The sequence below is a fragment of the Thunnus thynnus genome, chromosome 1 (assembly GCF_963924715.1).
Source record: "Thunnus thynnus chromosome 1, fThuThy2.1, whole genome shotgun sequence".
Lineage (NCBI taxonomy): Eukaryota > Metazoa > Chordata > Actinopteri > Scombriformes > Scombridae > Thunnus > Thunnus thynnus.
This window is the reverse complement of record NC_089517.1, coordinates 12630979-12658961: the sequence shown is the minus strand read 5'-3', so window position 1 is coordinate 12658961 and position 27983 is coordinate 12630979. Positions and strand designations below refer to the sequence as shown.

The 27983-nt window shown below is 38.9% G+C and overlaps 1 protein-coding gene across 2 annotated transcripts in view; it reads left to right on the top strand.

Moving 5' to 3' along the window:
- Positions 1-25802, top strand: part of homer2 (homer scaffold protein 2) — a 32279-nt gene extending 6477 nt beyond the window's left edge. For both annotated transcript variants that reach the window (XM_067585176.1, XM_067585169.1), the window contains exons 2-9: positions 5608-5764; positions 13877-14008; positions 14347-14439; positions 15174-15313; positions 18297-18453; positions 19034-19144; positions 22050-22130; positions 23845-25802. In XM_067585176.1, coding sequence (XP_067441277.1) covers positions 5608-5764; positions 13877-14008; positions 14347-14439; positions 15174-15313; positions 18297-18453; positions 19034-19144; positions 22050-22130; positions 23845-24033 — 1060 coding nt within the window. In that variant the 3' untranslated portion in view covers positions 24034-25802. The remainder of the gene's footprint in view (positions 1-5607; positions 5765-13876; positions 14009-14346; positions 14440-15173; positions 15314-18296; positions 18454-19033; positions 19145-22049; positions 22131-23844) is intronic.
- The last annotated feature ends 2181 nt before the right edge of the window (positions 25803-27983 follow it).

The following is a 27983-nucleotide window of genomic DNA, read 5'->3' as shown; positions in this document are numbered from 1 at the left end:
TGTTCAAGTTTTGACTTTTAACAGGTCAACATTTGACCTCGGATTCTTCGATCACGTAGTCGTTATTCAAGCCGCTGACGTGTGTCCCTTGCATTTGGACAGAGAGGCAGATATCTGTGATTGATGAGGAAAGATTGTTCGAGGGAACGAGCTTAGTGTAGATTCTCAATTTCAGGAATCTGGACAAGGCGGTTCTCCCACTCGTCGGCCTCTCTTGAAGAACATACCTGAATTTCGCAGGTGTCGCTACACAAATGCAACGTGACTGCAACCCCTCGTTTGAAATTATCATCCAAACACTTAGTCAAAGAGAGGCGCCTGCTGTTATTCATACTTCCTCTCAGGACTCGGTGTCATCCTGCATCATCTTAAATTGTCTTCTTTAAGCAGCAGGATTATCCTTCTTTTAGCAAACTTCATTTAAACTCTGAAGAATAAGTTGTGTACGTAAATCACGGGTAGAGATCAAGCTAACATTTTAAAGGATTTAGTAGAACAAGAGGCCAGGCAGGCTTAGTCATGCATCACTCACAGTATTGCTGCTCCATATTCCTCAGAGGTAACGTGGTGCAATTATTTTAGAAAGGCACGCGAACATGGCAGCCTATCGCTGATGACAAAACACCCCTCCTGTGCAAAGTTGACTTCATTGTTGTTGTGTGTCTGACTTGTGTTTGTGAAACAGATTTATTAAATGTAACAAAACTATTCACAGGTACAATACTGTCCCAGTGGTTTGACATAGTCCTCAGGTATCTGGCTGTCAGCACATTCCTTCATTTTTAATTTAGCCTTTTGCCGGTAAACACAACACGATTGCTGCATCATCAGTGTGGATGGGCCCGAGGTGGGTGTGTAGGTGTATGTAGGCAGAAAGTGTGGACTTACTCAAACCTGCTCCCCACAACAGAGCGCACACACACACACACACACACACACACACACACACACACAAAAACACACACCTGTAAATTATTGAAAGCGCCAGTTGGGGACAGAGAGCATCCGACAGTCAGCAGGACAACGAATTTAGCGGCCATAAAGTCCCAAATGTCATCTTCCTTTTTTTATCCAGTAAAATCAATCAGCCTAATGCTTTTTATCTCAGAAAAGCAGATCACTGGATTCCACCAACAGTTGTGTGAGTGCATCCATGTGTTCAGCAGTGGCCTTTCACTTCTCTTCCCCTGCCAGTGTGAGCTGGCTCCAGACACTGCCACTGCAAAGGTCAGCATGTGTGTGTGCGTGTGTATGTAAAGTGACAGCAGTGATCTGTATAATGGGTTTTGTTGTTCCCAAAGCAGATGAAGACTGAGATTAGGCTTAAAGCGGACAGTAAATTTATTAGGCTTTCATTTCTGTGAGAACCATAATCCCGATGGAAGTGAAAGCTTTATTAGCTCATGAATTTTGCCTGCCTGCCTGTCTGACATTGTCGTTGTCGGGACCTCACGCTAGTGCATTAAATTAATACTGCACAGAATGTCCTCTTAACAACACACTTTCGCCAGCAACGGAACGTCTTGCCATCTAGTAGGAGATATGTTTGTATTTCTGTAAGAATCAACGCCAGTTTGTTTGGATTAATTTTCATCACTTTTTAAGAATATGCTCCTAGATGATTTGGGTTTAGGCTTTTTTTTCCTAAGCACATCCCTGTGTCCTAAAACCCAATATTTCTAATGGTTTTTGCTTTGCATGAATGAGTTTTTGTTTCACCAGGTAGAGTGTGGTTATGGCACTATGTGCAGCCCCACACCCTTGTGCCCACTTTACAATATTTTTTTGAAAGCTTTCATGTCAGGAGAGTAAGTGTGTAGGGGGGGAAAGCAAATACAGAGAGAGTGGATTCTAGAAAGTATCAGGATTTCAAGGTTTACAACACTAAAGTGACGCTGCAGAAACCTTGGTAGAGAAGCTCTCTCCTCAGCTTGCCTGTAACCAAGTGGGAAGACCATGTGCAGTGGAGTTTAGTGATCTGTGAACATGTCAAATTTGTTGCAGTCACCCCTAACTAAAGGGACTTTACTGAGAATGAGCCTACCATAATCAAATGAATCTAATAACTAATCATCAATTAGAAGACTAAATGATTCGTACAGACAAAGCACTACAAAACAAAAAAAACCACAAGCATGTTGAGACAACAAACAAACCCACCTAGAGTAAGAGTGAAAATATGTTATGTAAACTTAATAATAATTAAATTTAATAATAAAATAATTAAATTGTTATCTTGTTTACACATGTTTAGTGTGATGGTGAAATTTTAAACCTAGAGCGGATTCACTTACGAGGTGAGAAGTAAATACATAGTTTTTGCATAGAGTTCTACTTTGGTGCACTTTGACATACAAATTTGCACTGTTAACCAAATGCAAACCATCTTTACACCGCTGACAGTTGAAAGAACAGAGAGGTCTTTCACCTTCAAATTTAATTTAACCTTTCTCTGGTGGAGTATAAAGTGTTCCATAAAAGTGGAGCGACATAGATTTACAGTCAGTCATTTGTACTATCTACTCCTGTCAAAATGTCCCCTTGAATTCAAGGTGTCCTGTAGAGTTCTCTTGTAAACAAAAGTTTCTGTTTCTATTCAGCGTTACTCACACTGTGCGTGTCCTCCTATGTTTAATGTGTCGTGTGCATTTTCTGCCTCATAAAAACATCTGCAAATACTTTTCCTAAAAGTTTGAAACCTGCACTGTTTACATCCATGTTTACTTGCTAGCAATTTTCCCTGCCTTTAGCTGGTGCATTGCTACATTTCATACCACCAGCTGTAGATCAATAGAATAGCGTAAAACATTAGCAGGAATGTGAATGTGTCACCTGCGTGCATGTGAGTCCCTTTGCGAGTGCATGAGAACAAACAAATATCCATCCATAGCACTACTAATGGTCAAAAACCACACAGGGTTTCATTGACTTATTGTCTAGTAAGCAAGCAGGAGGGCTTGTCTTGTCTTGAAATCCCTCACTTATTCTCTCATTCAGCAGTTTATTCTATGGTGAGCAGTACACAGTAAATTGAGATTGTGGACACTTAGGAATCATCATCATTTTGCGTCTTCACTAACAGGTGTAATGTGGCACTGAGATCCTCGGAGAAGATGAGAAAGAACATCTTGTTGAGGGGGGAAAAAAGATAAGTGTGGCCAGATATGGCAGTAGTTGGTAGGACAAACCAATAAAATGTACAATTATATAGACATTAAGATAAGAATGTAAAGATAGCAGGACAAAGGAAATACCTAAACTTTTCCAAGTAGGCTATCAAATCAAGTGTACTAAGCAGTTGAGTGCCAAGTAAACTTCAACCTGTCTGAAAGATGCATTCACTTCACATTTTGATTTCCAGCACGATAAGTACTCCCATCTGTCTCCTGCACAGCCTTTATCTGCATCCATTATTAAGTTCTCGAGCTGTCCTATGATTCCTCTCATCCACCACTCCACTTAATTATTCCTTGCTCTTGGGACTTAATAGCGGAGCATCTCAACCACCTGCACTCACCTTTTTGAAATGAGAACTTCCATTGGATAATTTAAAACCGCTGGTTCCAGTCCCCCGTACAGCACTACCATTAAAAGGAAAGTGCAACTGGTTTTTAACTCCAGCAGTGGTGTCGAGTACCTTTTTACAGTTTGTATGGAACTGAGAATATGAGTCTATTGCATGCAGGTGTGGTTATTTTTACCACATGCTGCACTTGAGCAATGTCCTAGAAACATTCTCAGATGTTTTTTCAGCTTGTGGCCTTTCTCAAGGTTGGATAAAACCGTCAGTACTGTCACCATTACTACTCAAAAGATGTGTAAATTATACATTTTTCTGTGCACTTAGGTAATTTTACACTACACAATGGCAATCCTAGGTAAATGTAAGTGTATATTTTCAAGCTTCGGTTTTTGTTTATATGTTTGTGTGTGTGGCAGAGAGAGGGGATAATCTCAGTGTTTAGGAAGAGAGAGGGAGAGAGAGAGAGATGTGTCTGTGTTTGTGGGGATGTCATAATGAGGAAGAGCATTTCCACTGCAATTTTTTTTCAGTCTGCAGTCATTCAAGTTCAACAGACAGTCTGATCCTGCTCCTTCATCCCTGTGCTGATGCTCCTCTGACTCACACAGGCAGCGAGCTGCTCATTGCTTGGAGGCTGATTACTTTACCCTCTCAACAATAAAATGACATGAATTTGAGCTTTTACCCATCACAGTCGTCGGTGAGTTGGGTTCTGATAGCGGGTTTTATTTTGGATCTGGCTCCAAGTTGATAAAATCCCCAAATTTTCTATTGAATCTTTTATCCCCTCTTTAGAAAAGAGTAAATATGAATCTGTTGTGTGTAAATATTTATGCATCTGACAGAACTTAGTGTTTGAATGTTTTTCATTTCTTGAATATTTAGTTATTTGTTGCTTTTTTTTCTTCCATACTGTGTAATTTAAACCTAAATAGGTTCACTAAGGATTCAAAAGGATTCAGATTCAACAAAATGTTATTGAACCGAAAAAAGAACAAAAAAAAAAAAACAGCCATCAATTACAGACTGCTGAAGGCTAAAGAGAGGAAATGATCATTTCTAATAGGTCGGCGATATGCCTATTAATAATATAATTTCCCATTATCAATATAGCTCACATGGCTCCCTGGTAGCCTACTGACTCAAACCACATAACCACAATGTCCACGGTTCAATTCCAGCCTCAGATCTTTGTTGCTTGTCATACTCCCTCTGTCTACCCATGTTTCCTGTCTCTCTGCACTTCTGTCAATCAAATATAAGGCAGGAAATGCCAAAAATTATCTTTTTAAAAATGATGTAGAACACAATATGGTAAATGTATATATTTTTTAATTACCATTTGCTTGGAAGATTTCACAATATGGAGGCATTTTCATGATAAGATTAAACCACAATTTGATATGATAGTATTTATTAATTTTCCAGCTCTACCTACTATGGCGATGTGTAACATTATTAAGTAAGCACAGTTTTCTCAATGAACTATGTAATGAAATCACTTTTAAAAGCTTGTCCATAAAATAGGACATCAGGCAAGTTTATACACCTTCAAGCTGTGTTTACAGTAATATTACATCCAGCAACATATATGTACTTAAAAATTTTGTTTGTTTGTTTGTTTTGTTTTTCTTTATACAACACATCAGTGAATCTTCTCATGTTTGACTGTGTTGCCACAAGTAGATAATTGTCTTGTCTATGTGGTGCATAGGGGAAATATTCCATTAGACAATAGATGCGAATACACGCATACATGAGTACAGTGTCACACAAACACCTACATATGTGTCAGTGTCACCTAAGAGAAGGGAGGAGGTGTTGATGTGCTAATAACTGTGGGTTGCCATGAGGATTTAAGGTCTGTGTTACATTATCACCGACCTGTCCATGCTGAGACTCTCAGGACTCTTCATCATGCATATGATGAAGAGATGTGAAGAGCTCAGTACTTACACTGCAACTTAACTGTAGGTGGATAATCTCTGCGAGATGTGGCTTGTTGATTGGTGGATATTATCTTGATCTGTCTTTTAGTTATCCTCCTCTCATATTGTTCCTCTCCTCTGTTCTCTGCTCTCTAGGGAGCAGCCGATCTACACCACCAGGGCTCATGTCTTCCAAATCGACCCAACCACCAAGAAGAACTGGGTTCCTGCCAGCAAGCAGGCTGTCACTGTCTCCTATTTTTATGACAGCACACGCAACAGCTACCGCATCATCAGCGTGGATGGATCCAAGGTATGTGTGTGTGTGTGTGTGTGTGTGTGTGTGTGTGCATAGTCTGTGTGTGTGTGCGTGTGTAACAGTATCAATGAGATGACAGGAAACATTTAACTGCTCTCAGGAGAGGGAGAGCACTCAGTGTAAGAATTGAACAAAAGGATTACATTTGCTGCTTCTATTGATCGGCAGCAACCTAACATTGGACCATTTTATATTTCTGAAGTGATGAAGGTCCTTTCAGCTTCCCCCTCAATCACGATATGTCCCAATATTAATATGTATCAGGATATGGCAAACGTCTGCAAATCACAAATGAAATAATCAGACTGTTGTTTAAAGCAATGAACTGTGTTCTACTGTTTTGTATTACATGAGACCAACTCTTCATTTGTGTTAAACAAAAACCAAACCACCAAGTTTTTTAGTTTTTAATTATAACTTGCTCAGAATTATTGCTATGGAGGTGACCTGAACCACCAACTATTTGATAATTGTTAATTGATTGGTTTTTTATTATTGTAGATTGATAAATCAATTGTTCAGGCTACTCCATAAAATGTCAGCAAGTAAAATATGCCCATAACTCATTTTATGTGAGATACTATATATATATCTATATGATATATCTATATCTATCAGAACAGTAAAAATTCTCATATAGTTTAAAACCAGAAACTGAACATCAGTAGACATCCCCTCTAACAAATTACCGACAGCAGCCGAGAGCTGCATACCCGTGGAGTCGCAATTAAACTTAATTATCTGTAATTTAGTGTCATCAACAAACAGCCGACAGTAGTCATACTTGAAGGACTGAAGAGTCTTTAAATAGTGAAACAGCTTTTTTTCTTCTTCATCAGACTCCCTCTGCACTGTTTTTTGACCTGATTTCATGTTTTATTTTTGAATTGCTTTTCATCCATGTGCATTGTTGGACGGGGAATCGCTTGGCTATAAAACATGGACTGTATGACAACATTCTCACTGGCCTATATGTAAAAATAACAGACTCATTTTCCAGGAAAAGGAGTTTGACTTGTCATCACATGAGCTTGACGTTGAGATTTAATCTCACATGTGATAACAGACACCATACGGACATGCTTATATATCATATTCACACCTTCTTCCTCCACCAACTGAAAGAGTAGATCATGTGTTTCCATGGCAATCAGAGTCTTCTCTCTGTGTGAAAACTGGAGGAGTGGTATCCCTCTGCTGACAGTGTCAGGCAATCACCTTTGGCACAATCTTAAATCACACAGATTACCTGCAGAGCGACTTCAGAGACTGAGCAGTTGACAGTTGTTGGGATCTCTGTATGGCCTCACAGTTACTCCTTTTGCCACACACACTTCTCTGATTGGGTAGAGGGCCTGTGGAGTTCAGTGTCAGGATTACCAACCCAGCAGCTGAAGGGTGGCGGGGTCTCACGGGAACTCAACATAGATATGTCTGAATGTAGAGTATTTGCACGACAAGCATTTTGCACTATCATTAATGAGAAGCTCATCCGAACAGCTCAAAAAAAAAAAAAAAAAAGTTGTGTGTGTGTGGATTTGAAAATCTACCTGGTAGGATCGAATAAATTCCCTTCAAATATATATTAAGAGTTTCCGTCATTATTTTAGATCAGAACACATTTGTTGAGGCTTTTCAGTACAATTTTAAGTAAAAATCCATCTTTAAAGAAAATGAAAATGCATAAATAAAATGCATTATTCTTCTATTCTAGCAAAGCATTGTTTAGTCAAGCTTTCTTAGCTTCAAAACGACTCTCTCCCACAGCTAGAAACCAGACAGGCAAGAATCTAATCTGTTATGTCATCATGCAGCACTTAAACAGCATGGTGATAGATGACTCAAGATAACTGCTCACTTGCATGTTTTATCTTTCAAGTCCCTTATCAAAAAATCAGTTTTCTCTCGTAAGACAAAGATAGGATTTCTAGTTTATTTCTGGCTACATTCATCTATACTTGTGTATGTTCTATATGGTCATCTATACCCCCAAGGCCAGAAGTCTTCTCTCTGCATCCCCACTTACGTCGTCCTCTCTATTGTCTCTCCACTCTCCTGTAACCTTGAGTAGCAGAGCAGTATGCCTTTATAACATGTCTGCAGGCAACAGCTATATGTGAGGTATGACAATTAAAAATTTTCGAAAGAAAATGTTATTCTTTTATTTAAATAGAAATGACTCCCACTGATTTGAGCTCTATCCCGGTTTCCATTTGAATTTAAGTAAGTCAAAGTGATGTCTGTATGAGCAGGAAATGTTGAGTCATATCATATAAATGTTAAATATAGTTTCTAGTTTGTACACTAGCTGCAAGCGAGACAGGTCTGTCTAGCAGAATAGTCTGTGCCGCTGTACACACTAACTGTGACAGACCGTCAGCTTATATTCGTCCATCCGTGATGGTTGGGCAACTCGCTGCTGATGATATGGCAAGTAGAGGAGCATATCAGCACTTTTGACTCTCGCTCATCCTGAATCATACTTCTCATACAGGGATGTACCAAACAAAATGACAACACAGTGAAGAGTTTACTCGCTGTACTTTATGAATTATTCCAAGAACTTCAGGAGCTAACGTAAAGCTTTTTCTCTGGTGCTTGAATATTTCCTGTACTTGTTTTGCCTCATATTTTTCTCTCTTAAAGTCTACTGGTACTTTAACTACCCAGTCTTTCTGTCTTTATTTCTCACTACTTCTCTCACAGCCAGTGTCCAAAATTAACATTTTGGCTCTTGTGCTGAGGGCTTGTGATCTAAAATAGAAGTATCCTCTGAGCTTCCTACATGTGTTTTTTTGGCCGTTGAAGGTTTGCCAGATGTTCAGTTTTTAACTATTGAAGATATGCTTTTAAGAACTTTCAACTAGTAGATATTAGCAGATAATTAGCAGATAGCAGATCATTATTTCTGCTGTTCTAACATGTCCTGAAGGGATCATTAGGTCGGCTGACGAACAGAAGCCTTTTCATTGGAGATTAAAAAAAAAGTATACAATATGCTTTTGACAAACATTTTAATATTGTTATAATCATACAATAACTGTTTTCAGGGTTTGTTTTTCTGATAAGATACCCTCTGAATATGCAACGATGTTTACAGCACTGACATCCCTGATGTTGGAGCTTCATACAAGCTCATACTGTACCAGCTTTGGTTTGAGTGCACAATAATACTAATGGATCAGGGTTTTTTGGCTTCTATCAACCCAATCAGGTTGTAATTTTTGTGTCACCATTTACTTCTTCTCCCTCATTGAAAAATCCAGACTACGAATATGCAAATATGTTTAGTTTCCAAAAGTTTAACTGTTGGACACAAGATGTCTCCTACTTCACTGAAAAGTCCATTTTCTGTGTATGTTTGCTGTAGGTTTTAAGCTTCCACATCACACCAGTGTATGTTGCTTATCAGACCTCAGTCGGTTTGCAAACGAGTTGCTCTTACACGTGAGCGGAAAAGAAAAAACACATTCACGATACACTACGCACATGCATGTTTAGCTGTGTGCAGCCTTAAGAAGCATGTTCCAGACCTCCATTCTATAGTCATAAAGCTTTATTAAATGTTTTAGAGGTTAGAGCCTTGATAATACACAAATGAACACATCATTTATTTATTTGTTTTATTAAGCTGCCACTATTATAATTATGTATGACCAGTTCAGTCATAGTATGTTGGAGACTTAAGGTTTTCATAAATGTAAGCAGAAATATGGCAAACAGTCTTCACTTAAGTTTTTGAAGCGGAGGAAGCCTGCGTCATTGCCACCAGGGAACACTGTGTTTTTTTTGTTTTTTTTTTAAAGTCCATAATATATGGTGTGATGAAATGCATCAGGCCATTAAAGCAGTTGGCAGACAAACAAAAAATATCTAACATTTCTTCATCCGCATCACACCTCTGCCTGATGAGCAATCATAATTTTTCATTTTGCCGTGCGATTTGATGAGAGGACACGGCAACCATCATCTCGTCTTTCTTTGGCCGCATTTCAGTTTTAACGCCACTGCCAATTCTTCCTGTTCATCATCATCACTGTCCTTGCTGCACATTTGCCACCGTTATTTTGATATGTTCCCTTCAAAACCCTAGGTGTTTGTGATATTCAGCTGAAACTCACAGAATTTTGCAGTTGTTGACTGTTAAATAGTGAGATGCTAAAATGTTATGAGTAGGTACACTAGTATTGGCTTTTTTACATTTATAACATGAACACAATATTTAAGTATTATACTTCACTTTTAAGAGAAAAAAAATAACTTAATATGTGGAATAGAATCAAAAGTGAGCCTAGGACTTTGGCTCTCTAGATAATAAAGACATTTACATTTTTATCAACTTTAAACGTTACCCCTCTGTGTAGCTGGTGTCCTTTCTTTACAGCTATAACAAGATTTTCTGGCATTTGGTGCTTGACAAGTGATCAGTCATTTTCCCTACCAACATGGGAGCTGACTCTACTTACTGACTCTGCAGATTCTGTGCACTCTGCAGACACATAATCAGCCGCAGAAGACATCTCTTATAACCTCCCTGGCTGTCTTACAGTTTCAAACTGACCCTCTGAGTTTCACTCCACGCCTCCTGTGCCACTTGATACGCAGCTCGGCTCACCACCCGCACAGCTGCCAGCGTCACTCCACTCTCCCTCCCTCTGTCACACTCCTCCCACTCGCTCGGTCGCTAGCTGAGTCGCACACTCAGTACATGCCAGCATACTATTACAGGGCCCATGATGATGGGGGCAACCTGGTACTTTCAACTTGTAGATAATGCAATAGAGCTTCCTACATGTTGTGATCCTGCATCATCTCATGTTTCTTTCATTACACAGCTACAATACATGATCAATAACCTGTTGAATGATTTGTTGGATAAGTGGGTGATACGGTTGAATTAACTTCAATATACTATATCACCATTTAACTGTGTTCCACTGTTGTTCATCACAGTTTAACACCCATCACAGTTTCCCCAAAACCAAATTGAAGTCTTAAAATTGTTTGTTTTGCCCAACAAAAAGTCCAAAATTCAATCACAAAAGACAACGGAAATCGGCAAATCCTCACAATAGTGAAGCTTGAACTAGGGGATGTTTGTTATTATTGCTTGAAAAATTACTTCAGATTCAACGAGTCTTCACATGTATAAAACAAACTTGTAGCTAAAAATCTTTTTGTTTGCTTCTTATTGCAGTAGGCTTGAAATCATTCATTTAGAATAGCAGAACTCTGTAAACTGATAACCTGATATGATCAAATCATCACAATATCATGCCTCTGAATGATAAAAAAGGATTATATTGAATTATCCCCCAGCCGTAGTTGTGACTGATATAATTTGAGTTTGGAGTAATCTTCAGATGATCAGAGCAGGAAACTGTTGCAGACTTTAGATATGTGATGTGTAGTTTCAGGGGTGTAAATTTGATCATGTTCCTTCTGCTCATTATCCTATTACACACCACAGACACGGTGGCAGGATCAGAAACACTATTACTGTGGCTTTAATTTGTTCCTTTCCACCTATTGTTTATCAAAAAACTGGCTTATCTAGTCAGATCTGACTGATTTAACTTATTTACAGGCCTGTCATAACATCTAACATCAGATAATATCAGTCCAACAAAGCTACAGTCTATCAGTCTAACAAGATTCAGGTTAAATGACCAAGTTTAATGTTAAGTTTAACTTGACAAGTCATATGTCCATTTGAAGAGGACAAACTCAGCTCAAGCAGAAGTTGAGCATGAAATGCAGAGATGACTCTGAAAGAATTTTAGCAAACAAAGAAGATGAAATGGAGAAGAAATCATTGGACTCCCATTGGCTGATCAACAACATGTGATTGTTAAACGTGAATGTAATCTGCAGCAGTTTGTCAAAAAGGAAACATTTGATTAATATATTTCTATTAGTCATGATCTGTTCTAGTGTTGATTGGTGCTTATTTACTGTTTACTAATTTTTTACTCTACTTTTTTGCTTTATCTGGTAGTAACGGCCCAGTTTTCCCACAATAGTCATTAAAGTTTCATCTTATCTTCACACTTCCCTTTGAATCAGCACGACAAGCTTTGTTAAATATTTACTCGGCTGCATGAGATGAGACAAATGTTGTTCAGGCTTTGCCCAGGTTCTTCTTCAGGGGAAATTAGGTCATCTTTGTTTTGATGAAGCCTCTGAAAGAGTTATGATTTTAAAATCAGATTACCGTACGTTAGTAAATTGCCACTCCTTATAAACCTGTGATGAATGCAGCCTGAATCACTGGTGGCAACTATAATATTTTCAACATGCGACACTGACAAAGGTCTGAGGGGCTTTTTAGTGTATGTGCAGTGAGCTCTCTCTCTGTTTAGGATCCATTAGCATTGTTCTGAATGGGACACAATTGTCTAAGAGGCTATTGATTGTGTGTGTGTGTGTGTAATGTTGCTCATTGTGTTAACTCACTCTCTGCTTTCTAGGTCTCTGTGTCCAGTAATGATGCAGTGTAAACTGTTTTAACACCTCAGCACTGAAAAGATGAAGAGGGAGACGATGGGGGCGTAGAAAAAGACACGAGTCTGTCAGCGATTTTAAATTCTCAAATCCTGTGTTCATGTTGCTATGAAACAAGGGCTGCATTGTGATTAAACTGTCTTCTATTGTTTCTTAATCGTCGGGGTAATTTGCATGTGCTGTTTCTAAGTTCTCTTATATCTTGGTAGTGAGGTTTGGTCTGTGTGCATGCACTGGAGTAACTTGGAGCTGCTTGTGTTTAATGGCAAATCTAGCAGCCTGTTCATATACTGCAGGATTAGACATGCCTGTATTTACAGCGATGCAGAACACACACAAATCAGTGCCGTCTGGTCAGGCTTAAAATGCGTTTTAAGCATCTATTGGTTGCTACTGTTGCTGCCTCGTGTACCGGTTTACAATTTTAGACTGCAGCAGATGTTTTCTGGCAGCTGATTTACTGTGTAGCTACAACAGGTGAGCACTGTAGCAAATATGGAGATTGTAATTTGACTACTTAGAGGTTAGTGGGTCAGCAGTCGCCACTGTGAAGTGTGTGTCTTTGTGTGTGTGCCAGTGTTGAAATCGAAGATGGATTCTCCTTCAGAGTCCTCAGGACACTGTGGAGACACTTACCCCCAAAAATGTCATCAAGTTTAGATTTATTTCCGACCCATAAGTCACAATTTGCCATCTAACATCATTCTCGGTAGATTTATGTTAATTTCTTTGCTTTTTATGTATAAACATTTGTCCACTTTAGTTACAAAGAATGACCAATAAGACAATATAACTTTGTCAACCGTCAGAGATTTTTCCACACTGTTTATAGCGAGGTAGCTAATATCTCTGGTTATATTGGGCAATTTTTGGCAGTGTTGCACATCAGTCAACAGGACAGCTTCATGGCAGTATTGGATTTGTATATGATTTTTACATCAATGGGATGCGGAAAGTGTACTTTGATTTGTCAAGAACTTAATTTGCTGGACTTGTCTAAAATAGATATTCCCTTCTGGCTTTTTGTAATCTAATAAATACAAAATACATACAAAATTACAAATATGGTGAGAGAGTTGATATGGGTAAAATCATAGTAAGGACAAGTAGAAGATGTATGTAAGTAGTAAGTAGGTTTTTGTGTATGACAATGTGGAAGTTTTAATCACTGTGGATTTTAGGACTGTATGATTCTTCATTATTATACGAAGTGGACCATCCTGAGAAAAATAAATATGCTAATTGTAATCAAACGTGTCAGTGTGGGAATGGTGAAAGACATGAGCAGGGTATTACAGATTTACTTTTGTATGATTGGAGATACAACAGCGGTTTTGTCCTTTTGATAAATCAATAAGACTATTCATCATGTGAGCTGCAGCTGCAGGAAATCCTCTAATATCTCTTGGTTGGATGAGACATGTAACATTCAAAACCCAGCATCAGGCATCGTCCTGCTGGAGAGAGCATGTGTCAGATAAACCTTAGGGCTAGACGTGTATATATCTTTATTGATTACAATTATGATCCTCAGCAGAGCTAAATGGTTGTGTCATCAATGGGAAATTCATGATAGATTGTTTTGTTGATATTTCCTGACAGGTCATCATCAACAGCACCATCACACCCAACATGACGTTCACCAAGACATCGCAGAAGTTTGGCCAGTGGGCAGACAGCAGGGCCAACACTGTGTTTGGTCTGGGCTTCTCCTCAGAGCAGCAGCTCACCAAGGTGAGAGGAAACACCTGAAGTCACATAAGCCTTCAAATAGCTTCAAATATTTAGGATTATGTATTAATAATAGGACTCAAAAGTGACAAAGTACAATTTGGCTTTATTTCATTTTTATTGTAAAATATATAAATAAAGAATAAGCTCCTTCCTTTGAACATCAGTTGGGGAAAAACAATCAGAGGATTTAATGTATCAGATTCATCAGTCCTCATTATCAGACAGTTGGCTCCATAAACTCCCACATATTTTAAAATGAGCCACACTGCGGATGACATTTCATCTTGTATTGCAGCTGATCACAACTCTTTTACATCTTTCATTTCTTCCATTTTCAGTTTGCTGAAAAGTTCCAGGAGGTAAAAGAAGCAGCCAAGCTAGCAAGGGACAAATCTCAAGAGAAGGTGGAGACGATGAGTAATCACTCCCAGGTAAATTATATCTCACTGCTGTCTGAAATTCTGATTCAATACAACACCTCTGCTGTCCAACTGTTTCCCTCTACAGTCGCTTTGACCCTCTAGAGCCAGAAAAGTTTAAGGCACAGATTCTGCATTTTAGAAATTGCTTTAGGCATTATCAAGTATTTAAATAGTTTGGTTAAATATTTATACAAAGTCATAAGAAGCCTTTTCTGAATAATACAAGTCAACACAACAGAAATCATTCATGTGAAAGTGTGATTCATCATGAATGAGAGATGTAGAAAGGCCAAAGGTCACTAAGCCACTTACTACCTGGTAGGCACAACAGCTTTGGTTAATCACAGGCAGAAAGTTCTCTCAGCTCTACACAAATTAATCCAAATAGTCATTTTTTTTGTTAGTATGTAAAAAGCTTCGGGAGAGTTTGATTTGAGGTACATTCAGCAGACAGTGCCTGCTCTCTGCCTGCACTGACTCCAGATGGCAGGAATCAGACTCAACTGTGAGACACAGAAAGCTTCTGGCCCACATGACACGATAAATACTGGCAACAGTAATTCTCATGACATAGCTGACGTGTTGAGAGCGTTGAGTGTTTCACCGATACAAACCCAGAACCCTTTCTCACCCACAGAGCGGTATTTATGAGACACATTTAAAGACTTTAGAAAGCTGCAGGTAAGAAGAATCTATACTCACAAACTGCCCCGAAACACAAAAATTCCTCCATCACCTTCCAGGAGTCTGGACGTGAGACACCGTCAACCAACCAGGCGTCCAGCATTAATGGGACAGATGATGAGAAAATCTCTCATGTCGGTCCGGAGGCTGCCCTGCTGAAGAACGAGAACGAACTCCTCAAGAGTGCAGTAGAGCAGAGGTAAGGATCCGTTTCATGAAAATATCAGAAGAACTTGTTTTAATGTGACTCACATCTTATTTGTTCTTAAATGTTTATATGTTATATTTACACTTCTGTGAAAAAGGCATTCAACTAAAAAATGTCTATGTGTATTATTTCATTTTCATATGTCTTTTGGTGTTCATCCAACTCCAAATTTGATATGGTTTGGTGTAACATTATCACTGTTTTAACTTTGGGCACAAACTCCATAGTTAAAATGGTGTGTTAACATACTATACCACAGTTTTCGGGTGATCCTCTTCTGTAAGATTTTTCCCTTCATTTACTCAACAGGGCCAAATAAATTGAAAGTCAGAAACAAATTTTGCCTGCAGCTGGTGATGTTGTATAAGCCGTATAATCCGATGATACACAGGTGTGAATTTGGTTATTTGAATGTGAACAAAGTAGAGTGGAAACTGTTCGAAGAAGAAGTCAGTACTACACTGTGATTAAGCACTCACTTGTGAAGCAGTGTCACAATACAATATTTTACACAAAATGCTTATTTACCACCTTTCATCCTGCGTTATCACAATCCTTCAAGGATCTTCTTGCAGTAAAATAAAAATATGTTTTGTAGAGTTTTTACCAAGACAAGTGGACAATCTTATGCAATTACTTATGCATATCAGTAATTTCACTCAGTCATACAAAAGGTTTGGTAAACCTGACTGCACCATATAATCTCACCATAGTCCAGGAGAACTTTCTTCAAGGGGCATCATACTGAATTATTTTAAACTCCAAACACAGCAGCTCCTGTTATCTTCCACACTATTGTTTCTTGTTGTTAAATGTCTCTGCACCAAACTGTGCTCAGATGTACTCTCTCTCTCTTCATTTTATTGCTGCTGGGATGAGATCATGTCCCCAAAGGGCTCAGAAATCACCTGATCTAATCTATAGAGTGATGCTGCTCCACTCTTTACGCGGACGACTCCCAGATCTACTTCTCGTTTGACTCCAACATCACAACTGGTTAAAATACAATCCTGTCTTACAGATGTTAAAAACTGGCTCTCTCAAAACTTTCTTCAGTCAAACTCAGATAAATCAGAAGCCATTATCATAGGTCCAGACTCCTCCAGTGAGCACTTCTCCTCTCACTTCGGTTGTATCAAAACCCAGTGCAGAAATCTGGGTGTTAGAATTGATTTTAAAATTTGGTGATTACTTTTAAAGCATGTTTGGGGTTGGTCTGTGATTATATCACTGACTTACTAACACCTTATGAGCCTGAATGCAGCCTGAGATCCTCCAGCAGAGGTCTGTTAGTAATTCTTAGGTCAAGGCTAAAAACCAGAGGAGACCGAGCCTTGGAGTCGGGGCCCCACAACTCTGGAATGACCTGCTGGATGAGATCAGGCAGGCTAGCTCTGCGTCTTCTTTTAAATCTCTCTTAAAAACGCACTTTTTCAGAATTGCTTTTCTCTTGAATCAGTTATTCTTATTTTTACTATATTTGTTTTTACTGTGTTTTAGTAATTCATACCTTGCTTGATATTATCACTGTATCAATTCTACTTTTATTTATTTATCTGGTAATTTCTCGTTTTTGTCTATTTGCACTTTGCAATTAGTTTTTGAAAAGTGCTATATAAATAAAATTAATATTATTATTATTATTATTATTATTATTATTATTACTCTGCTATTTGGTTATATGGCTTTTATTATCCAGATGCTGAGTGTATAAATCGGTAATTGCACGAAACACCAGATGTAGTTCCAGATGGGACTGAAATGACCCCAAGGCATCAGAGTCGACTAAAACTACAGCGATTAATTTTAGCCAGAATTAGTACTGGGTAGCAGCAAAAACATCACTGACATATTTGATCCAGATGGAAAAAGGTCCTGAGGTAAAAAAAAAAAAACCTTCAGACCTTCCCTCACAAGATCTAAGTGACTTTAGTAAATGAACATCTGCATCAGTGGTGTGAGTAACGCTTTATTTTACAGATCCCATAGTTCTTGATAATTTTTTACAAAGGAACTGATATGTAATCATATGTAATTTGGTACTAATTATATGGAAAATTATAAGTGTAACCTAGAGAATCTTTTAGTGAAGTCAGTGAACATGTAAAATGTATTTTGTCTCCATATTTGTTGAATCGTGTGCTTCGTAGTGGACAAAAGTTTCCAATGATAAATGACTGATGAATTCATAATTACTTTAGTTTAAATTGACCAGTTCAGTTAAGGAAATTCCTCTGGACAACCAACTAAACTCAAACACCTGTCTCAGAATATCGTTTCTTATCATTAGAACCTAATTGAAAGGTTATTTTCCGGAAACTTCATATGAAATTACAGATCTGTAAAATAAAGGTTAAGAATAAAGAAAGTAAACTTTTTTTTTTCACCACAGCAGGATGTATCAAGTTTACATGTATTGTTAAACGTCTCCAGGTTGTCGTGGTTATAAAACACAGTTGAGCTCTGTGTTTATTGGCCCTTTTACTCGTGTTTACAAGGCTTTGGGATTTTGTTTTGTGGAAATGTGTCACAGCAGTGAAACAGTCGAGGACTGCAGAATGCTGCAGTACAAGTCTGTCCACATTTGATGGAGAGCAGCACGCTTCAACCCAGCCATGCATAAGGAAGGGAACAGTGATGCATACTAAATATACTGTACATCACAACCTGTCCAACCTCATTGATAAGACAAAAATCACACACTGTGGTATGAAAGGATTTATCAGGGGTACAGCTCATTAGACCTTCAAGATTTCTCTCACCACTTCTTTCTTATTTCTCGTCTAAATAGCTCCTGACAGTGTGATGCACGTCCACGCTAATTAAATAGTTATGACTGGAAGGATTTTGTAGCATCATGTGTCATGTCAGTGGGCACAAGCCCCTGGCAATTCAACGTTAACCTGTCTAAATTTTCTTTCCATTAATAACTCTCCTCCTGGATCTCTCTCTCTCTCTCTCTCCTGTCTGGCAGCAACACCAACGCCAAGAAGTGGGAAACAGAGCTGCAGACTTTAAGAGAAAATAATGCCAGGCTGGTGGACGCACTGCAGGAGTCCTCAGCTAATGTAGAAAGCTGGAAGAAACAACTTAGTGCCTGCAAGGAGGAGAGTGACACGCTCAGGGAAAAGGTAATACAGTCATGCACTCTTACAGGGAAGTTAAATAAAGTACACAATGTTCATTGATCCTGCGGACAAAAAAAAAAGTGACTTTAGTAAAGAAACATTACTGCACCACAAACTGGCAAAAAAATAATAGATTCTCACTGCCAGTTAGGTGACTTAATTACTTAAAATCTGTTCAATGTGATGTGTAAGTCCCTCACTTAGTTTGGTCAGTTTTATGCAAGTTTCCTCTAAGGAGGAGGAAACTGTGATTTTATTAGGTTTCATATTCCCTGCACCAGAGTCTTGCCTCTATGTCCACTAAAAATAGAATCATTTTAGTTTCATAATCAATGTGGGCTGTTACTGCAGCTGGGCTGGTGTGGCAATGATACTGTTCATTCTGTAACACGCTGCAAGTTTTATTTTTAATTGCTAGATTTAGTTTTCAAGATGCCACTACTTACAATATCCATAATGTCCAGTATTCCACAAATTCATGGATTCACAAAAATGGGAACCTCTGCTGTCGCACTTTAAAATGTATATTTAAACTTGACGTTTTTAAATAAAGCAGCTCTCACCCTCTTTTGCTGTGTTTTAGATTGCAGAACTAGAAGCCCAGTGTAACGAAGCCAATCAGGAGAAGCAGAGAAACGCCCAACTGAGTGCACGAGTGCAGGAGCTGGAGACCGAGCTACACGAGAAAGAGCAGGTGAGACGTCCGCATCGCATTCGTCATGAAACAACAGGACTGTGGCCACGCACCAGACTGACAGCAGGGGGTTTATTACAAAAAGCTTGTTTCACAGAGGAGGTTGTATCTTACCCTGAAAGTTTTATGATCCGCTCATCCTTCCTCACCCTTTCTTCTTTTAAAGAAATTATAATTTTCAGGTTTGCACTCCACCGCTTCATCTTCTGAAGTTACAGATCTACTTTCTCATTCCTACATTTCAGTGAGTTTCTTCACTGTGCTCTTTGCCTCTTGTTCTTACTCAGTACCCCTCCTCTCCCTCAGGAGGTGATTATTCCTCAGTAGGAAATGATGGGTGCTGTTGAGGGGATCTTGGGTTCTTTTATGGATCGCCTACCCAGCTAAACCCAGACCTTTATACTGCTCACTGTTGTTTTTTCTCCTCCAATTTCTTTTTTTTTTAATCTCACTTGCTGTGCTGCTTATAATTTCATAATCTTTTTATATTTTTTAGCTGACATCCTGTTTTTGTTTCAGTTGAACTCCACCGTGAAAACAGTCAGACTGGGGTAAATGTAAATTCATCCACTGACTTTGTCTCTAATCAGAGCAGCAGGGAATTTTGGCACAAATACCATTAGTGGAGTTGCCTTATGTCTACTACATCAGTCATCCGTAATCTAAACTAGCTGACTGTCAGCTCAGCGGAGCCTAATGGTGCTGTTATTTCTAATGAGGACGAGCCCTGCGCGGCCACACAGTCTTTTGACCTTTGCTCATTGCTGGTAAAATGTTGCTTCAGTGTGCAGACAAATGATTAGGACTGACTTCTGGCAATCTCTTATTCTTCCTGCTTTTTTCTGCACTGTCTGGGTTTCCTTTTCATGAAGTTGATGGGGTGTACGTTCAGCCATGTGTGAAACATAAGAAAAAAAACAGCAAAAAAAGAAAAGAAAATCGGTTTATATATATATCTGTTTAATCAGAAAAACACATTTTTTTCAGTACTTTTTTGCCATTTGTTATGGCTTTATAAGTTTGGAGTAGCTACATTATTTTAGATATTTTATACAGTTTGACCCGTCATGTGCCACTGCTTTCTGTCAGTTTTTAGAGCGGATTACAAACCTGACACTACAAATCAAGCTTTACTTTCTCTCTAACACATGTATGATGGTTGCAACAAACCACTTTTTACTGATTTATTGTCTAGTCTGTCAAATATTAGAAGAATAGTCTGTCAGAGTTTCCCAGAGTTGATGTCTTCATGTTGCAACAACAAACGATTTGAAACTTTCAGTAACATAAAACAGAAAAGAAAGAAATCCTCATATTTCAGAAGTGAAGTGACTTTTGCTTTATAAATGATCATTGATCATCAAAAATTGTTGATTGATTGTCTGTCAATTGTCTAGTCAATGAATCATCTCATTGTGTAGCTTGAATTTAATAATAAATTCAGTGGCTATGCTGCATAAAGACCCAGTCAGATTCCCAGAGGTGAACAGTGTGTCTGGGATATTCTAGTTTACCACCTGGCAGCCTGAGTATTAATAGAACGTATAAATATTTCCTTCGAGAGCAGTATTTCTTATAGAATAAAAGGGAAGTAATTCAAAGAGTCTGAGCTGATTTTGAAAGATTATAATCAAAGAACCATGCCCTTCGGGGGGGCTGCACGTTTCCACAGTTCTGTGCATCTGCCAAAATGCCCTGAAACTGACCGAGTGGCCAGCAAAAAGAAATCTTGTTGTTTGCAGAGCACTGATACAGCAGACAGCCCCACAGAGGCTCATCTGCCGAGTGACTCACCCTCTTGTAGAAATGCACACGCTCAACTCTTCCAATTAAAAACGTGCCAATGAATTATTAATCATTCACTGTGGTGCTGAACCCAGCGCTGGCCAGCTGTGAACTGACAGAACAAAGCTGCTGCAGGTGACTACAAAGACTCAGCCAATTATTACTTTGTGTGGAAGCACCTGAAGCAGTGACGGAAGCTATGAAATTATATGTAGTGTTTGTCTTAAAACCAGGGAAGGAATGAGTTTTTCAGAACAATAATAGAAAACAAACATGAGCACGAGGCGGAAAAACAGAGACAAGGCTGAATCTTCAGTATTCAAAGTCTGGGATGATTTTTTTTTCTTTTTTCTTTTTTCCTTACCTGCTTTGCATTGCTGCCACTTTTGTATATAGTTTATTTCAGGGGGCAGTGTACATAAATCAACATTGTCAACTTAATATAAATATATGCTAGAGCTGGGTATTGAACCTCAATATTTATTTGGTACTGACCAAAAAGGGGGAAACAGCTAGTCTGGCTCTGTCCAAAGGTAACAAAATCACCTACCAGCATGTCTAAAGCTCAATAATAAACATGTTATATCTCATGTGTTTAATCCAGGATGTCACTGCTCCTGACCAAGAAATAGTCTGGCACATAAGCACCCGAAAACAACCACAACTTGTCAGTTTTACACTTCAGTAAATTGTGATTGTACAGATTAAACAAATTAGATATGACATGTAAATTGGAAAGCTTTAGAGATGCTGGTTGGCAGATTTAGTTATGCTAAACTAAGCTAAGTAGCTGCTAACTAACTGTCAAGCAAGAATGCGAATAAGTGTATTTCCCAAAATGTCACATTATCCTCTAACATTTGAAAATGTGACTTGTTTTGTTAAATGGGGGAAAAGGATTTGTAGAGAAACATGTTGATAATCCTCAAAGTAAGGTATCTGAAAAAATGTTACAGTTGAAACTCAGCTATCATATCAGCAGTATAGAAAGAAGAAAAGAGGGGCGCTATAGTCCACCCGTGCCCTGGTGTTCTTAAGAAAACAATCTACAAAGCATCAACCTGATAAGATTTCTTGACTTTTGATGAACAGACAGCTGAACTTATTTTTTTTTTCCCAGGAACTGGAGAACCTGAGGAAGCAGGCAGAGATAATCCCTCAGCTCATGGCAGAGTGCGAGACCATCACCGCCAAACTGCAGGTACGTTCAAAGCACCCAGAAAATCCCACAAACCCCTCTCTCTCTCTCTCTCAGGTGCGTTTTTTTACTACAGAGCATAAAGAGAGCTGCACAGACCTCGAGCTTTCCAGCACACGTGAGGACACGATGGCTGTCACACCGAGGTAACACACAGGCTCTGAGGCGTAAGCAGCGCTTTCAGACGGAGACGGAGAATGAGAGTCCCTATTCATCATTTTGCCCGAAGGCTGGTGACACAACATTGCTGTCACGTGTCTCACTAAGGCACATTCTGGTTACTGTATCTATTAATGAAGCTTCATCCCCAGTACAACGTTGAGTGGATTATTGCCTTTTGAAAAGGTATTTCTCTCCATGACTATAGCAGCGTGAAACAGAGATACTACATCTCTGTCACGGCTTATTAGTTTCCTAGCGGCGCAGATTTGATCTACAAACACAGCTGAAGTTGTTTGAGAGCTGTGGTGTAATGACTGAGGCTCATTCGTCACATTTCCGTAGGTGTGTGGTTTGCGTCTGTGAGGTTAAGTTGGGTGTTTAGATTCTTTTGTTGCCAGAAGCCCCGAAACAATACAGATTCACACCCATCACCTCCCATTTTCCTCATAACAAAGAGCACTTGTTCTTCAAGACGGGTTTGTTTCATTGAGTAATATCAGACTTTCTGTGAAACCAGAAGTGCCAGGCTCGGTGAATGACTGCGCTGTTATTGCCAAGTCTGACATGAGCTGCATTGATAGTGACGCTCATCTCTCGCCCTGTTCTGACTGACTCAGAGCACGATTTTATCATCCAAGCTGTCATGCATGTGCTGCCTTTCAAGCCGGGGCAGGGAGGAGAATAAAACCAACAGTGGCATGCCTGAAGTTCCTGCGCTCTACAAAGCTCGACTGCCTGGTTTGTTTCTGCAACAGCCAGCTGGATGAATGACAGTGACAACAGAACTGGCTGAAGCAGGAGTTTATCTAACCGGCTATCCACACGGAGGAGAAGCAGAGACAATGGGATTTCTCGAATACCTCCGTCTATTCACGAGGCCCGAAACAAAAACTGAACCAGAGTCCATTCAGAGAGAAATGAGTCGATAAAATAAAACTATTTTCGTGCCGCCAAATTAAAGTTAATCCACTGACATTAACGTGTTTTTTTTTTTTTTTTTTTTCTACCTACTCCACTTCTGTGTTTGTGGTCATGTCTCGCCTCTATTTAAAGACGACACCCCACATGGAGATCAGGTTTCAGGAGTCAGCTGGAGGATACAGTCATGCAGGCGCAACACCCATTTAGCACTCCTATTTTAAACCCCTCCCAGCAATGGTATCTTTGGCATTAATGTGTCACTCGTGTCGCCTGCTAGTCTGAAAGATTCACTTCACCCTCCCAGCCCCACACATACAAAAATGTTTCCTAAATGTGAGATTGGTTTTCAGTTTAGATAATTGTATTTTTGATATTTGATATTTGTTTTTTATTGCATATATGGAGATAAAATTCTTGAAAGGCCAGTTGAACTGCTTTTATCTTTTTCTAAAAGTAGCTGTGAGTCAAAAAAAAGGTCTTCTTTAGTGTGACATCTCTGCTAACATTAAAAAAAGAAAGTCAAATATTGATGTCCATTTCAGGAGATCAACTTGATTTCCTGGTATATCTGCCATTTGACTTCTTTGCCGCATTGAAAGTAAATTTTATTCTCTGATTATCTATCTGTTCGCAGGCCGCAGAGACGACGAACAAGGAACTGGAGGGGAGGATAGAGGGTCTTCAGATGGACATGGAGGAAAGCCAACAAAAGCAGGGCAACATGAAGGGCGAGCTGAAGAAGTTCATGGATATTCTGGATGGAAAGATAGACGAGCTGCATGAGTTCAGGCAGGGGCTCTCCAAGCTAGGTGTTGATAACTGAGAAAAAAGTGGCACTGAGCTGAGAGGGTCAGAGGTCAGGTACGAAGGATTCACTACAGTATGTCTTCAGGGCAGAAACTATGTGGCACCTACTCCCCCAAAGTGATGTCCACTCATAAACAATCAGCTTTGGCTACTAATAAACACTACCATGTGAGAAAGAAATGTTTTGGAGAGGGAGAGCGACACTGGCAGACTTACTAAAAGGAAGGGCCAGCATGCTTTTCCGTTTCTGTGGGGGGAAACGGCTTTAAAAAGCTGGTGGTGGGTTCTTAGATTCTGTCCATCTGTCTTCTTTCTGAAGGCTGCAGCAGAGTAGAGGAGGGGACTTAAAAGGGCTAAAACGAACAACACACAAAGACAATGCTGTTCAGCATCACTCAAGTAATAATTGGTGTTAATCCTTGTGGCCCCCTCAGAGAATTAGAGATGAAATCTTTCTATGACTGTCCTCGCTGTTGCCTCTTGTCTATCTCAGGTGTGTTAGGAGACAGTTTGTACTCATTCAATTATATGCACATATATGACACACGGCCGTGACACAAAGTGCCTCCAGGTGAGTCTAAAATTCTACCTGGCAAGGAGAACCGGCCAAGTGATGACCGTCACCATAATAATAACTTGAAGCTTTTTTTTTTTTTTGTGAGGAAAACCTGAAGAAAAATGATCATGTTGGGGGGAAAAACAAAAAAAAACATCCTTTTTAATGAATTAAGATGGAAAAGAAAACACAGGCAGGCGAGCCCGTCTTGAGAATGTTGTTAATGGATGTTAATGTGGTGAGAAACACAAAGGACAAAAACAGGTGTTTGCACAAAAACGACTGAGGAAGGACTGGAGCGGGAATCATCAGCTGTCTTGTGGATGTTTTCAGTAAACAGTCCGTTTGATAATATTTGCATAAAGAAGGAAAACTTTTCTCATCTCAGGAGCTTTCCTGCAGAAACGTAGTCATCCAAAAATAAGAATAATGATAATAATAATAATAACAATAGGAACCCCATTTTGCCATGAGTGTAGTGTAGTGTTTAAAGGACTTTGTGTGTGCAATAGTATTTTGTCCATTTGTAGAACAAAGATGTTACGTCTCTCCAAGGCTGTTGATGTGCTTCCTACACACTTGTTTTTGTTATGGTGGTGGTTATTTTTGGGTGAGGGGGGGGGGGGGACTTGGTGCTGTCCGACGGGTGACTAAATGTGAAAGTGTACTTCACTGAAAATGTTTAGATGGCATGGACCTTTTCACCACAATCCTGTCATATTCTTGGTTTTTGGTTTTACATATTTATTTATTTTTGGTGCCTCTCTGCAACTAGCGTTTCTAGAACATACCAAGTAAATCAACATAAAGCCTCCACAGATGTACAATAATATATTAAATATACCAAATTGTCTGGCTTCAGAAGTTTTATCGTGGAGGACATTTTTACAGGATGGTGTTCAAAGCTGCTTTTTACAGCAGTCTGCTGTTTTTGAAACATTTGAAATCAAAGGAACATGTTGTAGTGGCATATTTACTAGGTAATACTATGATGTTATGAGTCAACATTTTTCACCACTGTTTTGATCTTGTCATAAGATTGAGCTAAATATGAAGGGATTTTTGCTTATTATCTCTCTGTTGAGCCCTACTGTTCATAAGTCACCTGAACCTGCATAACACAAAGTATGATCCTTCCTTTTGAACCAATGCCTCTTGTAAACTTTTGTGACTCCTGTTCAATATTGTACAATAGAACTGACAATTGCTAAAATTTAGTTTAATTACAACTCTGAGTTAAGAGTCTTTTTTTTCTCCCCCCACTTCAAGTTCAAGTAGTGACTTTGCAGCGCCGGGCCACAAGTTGGCAAGAGCTCTGCAGTGAGGAGAGGAGAGGAGAGGGGAAGTTCTTCTAATCCCCACTTAGTTGCAAATTAGTATTGTGGGTGCTGTGTCGAAAACTGACATACTCTTAAAAAAGCTTACAAATATGATGCCTGACACTGTGAAAGTCTTGAGGCATTTTTTTTTTTCCTGGATGAAAAGCTCAGAGGAGGAGGAAGCTGCATCCTGTCGAGTCTCCGCCACCGCACGTCTTTTCTCCGATGTTGATTTACATAGCACTAAATATAGCTGTAATCCTAACGGAGACACATAACCAAAGCAAATGAGTTTGAATTTAATCACAGTCGTTTACACGTATCATTTTCTCTGAGATCAGAACAAATAAAGCAAACACATTTGAGCTTGTTTGAAGGATGGAAAAAAAAAACCCTTAAACTCCCAATGTCCTCACAGTACTGAGAAAACAACTGCAGTGGTGGATCAGAGGACACGTTGCCTTGGCAACTTAATCCCACTCACTCCTTTTTTGTGTGATAAATAACAGTGTGAATGATGGACTATGAGAAGTATAGATCCAGTGCTACCTTCCAACAATTAATTTTTTAATTACACAACAGTCAATCATCTTTCTCAGCCAATCAGACTCTTGGATGTTTGTCTCACTGGGACTCTTTAATTTTCCTTTTCACCTTCTGAGATGAGCTGGTTGGCACAGGTACATCTGGGTAGAAAATATCAATTTAGTTCAGAGACGATCAGTTGATTAACTAATTAATTTGGTTTATAGAAAATTATCTGCTTTAATGCTGCCACTAATGATTATTTTCATTTCTAAAAAATGTTACAGAAATGCCTATCATGAGAATAATCCTCTGAGCCTCATGTGATGAACTGAAATGGCTGCTTTTGTCCGACCGACAGCGCAGAACCCAGTATGACACACACTCACCGGCCACCGGCCAATCTAATGCGATCCATAGCAACAGCTCTGCCATAAATTCTACTTTTATGAAGTTTATAACATTTTCAGTTTTTGTTGACATTGTCAGAAAGGTGATAATTTTACTTTATGATGATTATTGAGGTCGTAGTGAGTGGTGGTGGTGGTGTACTGGAGTGCATTATATTGAATGGTGTTTCTAATATTTTGTCCACATTAACATACAGGACCCTTACCATACCCACTACGACCTAAAGTAGAATTTATGGCAGAGCTGTTGTATTGGATTGTATTGATGAAGTGGCCGATGAGTGTATTTACATTTACAAGCATATAAATTATAGAAAAGCAGCAAATATTTACATTTGAGAAGCTGAAACCAGTTAATGTTTGGCAATTCTTTGAAATAAAGGAGAACAATGTATCACCTATCAAACATGTCAATTAATTTGTTGATTAATCATTTCAGTACTTGATAATCACTAAATTTCATAAAAGATTACAAAAAAAAGTTCCAGCTCCTGTTTAACCAATATCATGAGCTTTTTCTGTCTAGTTTATATTGTATTAACTGTATAAACTAGAGATGTAAACTAGTTTGATAATCGATTAATTATTTACTCTTTTAATCACTTTTCAAGCCAAAATGCTAAACATTTGCTGGTTCCATCTTCACAAATGTGAAATGTGAGGAACTTCTGCTTTTCTTTATCACTTTTAAATTGAATATCTTTGTGTTTTGGACAGTTGAACATAAACAATATGAAGACATCACCTTGAGCTCTGAGACGTTGTCATCAGCATTTTTTACTTTTTCACAAAATTTTAATTGAAAAAAAAAAAAAAAAATGCCAGGATAATCCATAGTGAAATAGTTACTACTAAACCTTTTGGGTTTTAAGCTATCCAATCGCCATGGCGACTGTCGGACATTCATGGTGCCCACAGGATGAATCCTCTGACTTTTCCTCCAGCGCCACCAGGAGGTTGATTTTAGTGAAACGCCTCAACAACAAAGCGATGACATGAAAGTTGGTGCAGGTGTCCACACGGTGCTCAGAGGATGAATCCTGACTTCCTCTGATCCTCTGAGTTAAACTAGAGCACCACCAGCAGGTCAAAATCATAATTTATCCGATACTTTGGTTTATGACCAAAAATACCTGCAAAGCTAATGACATTGCTA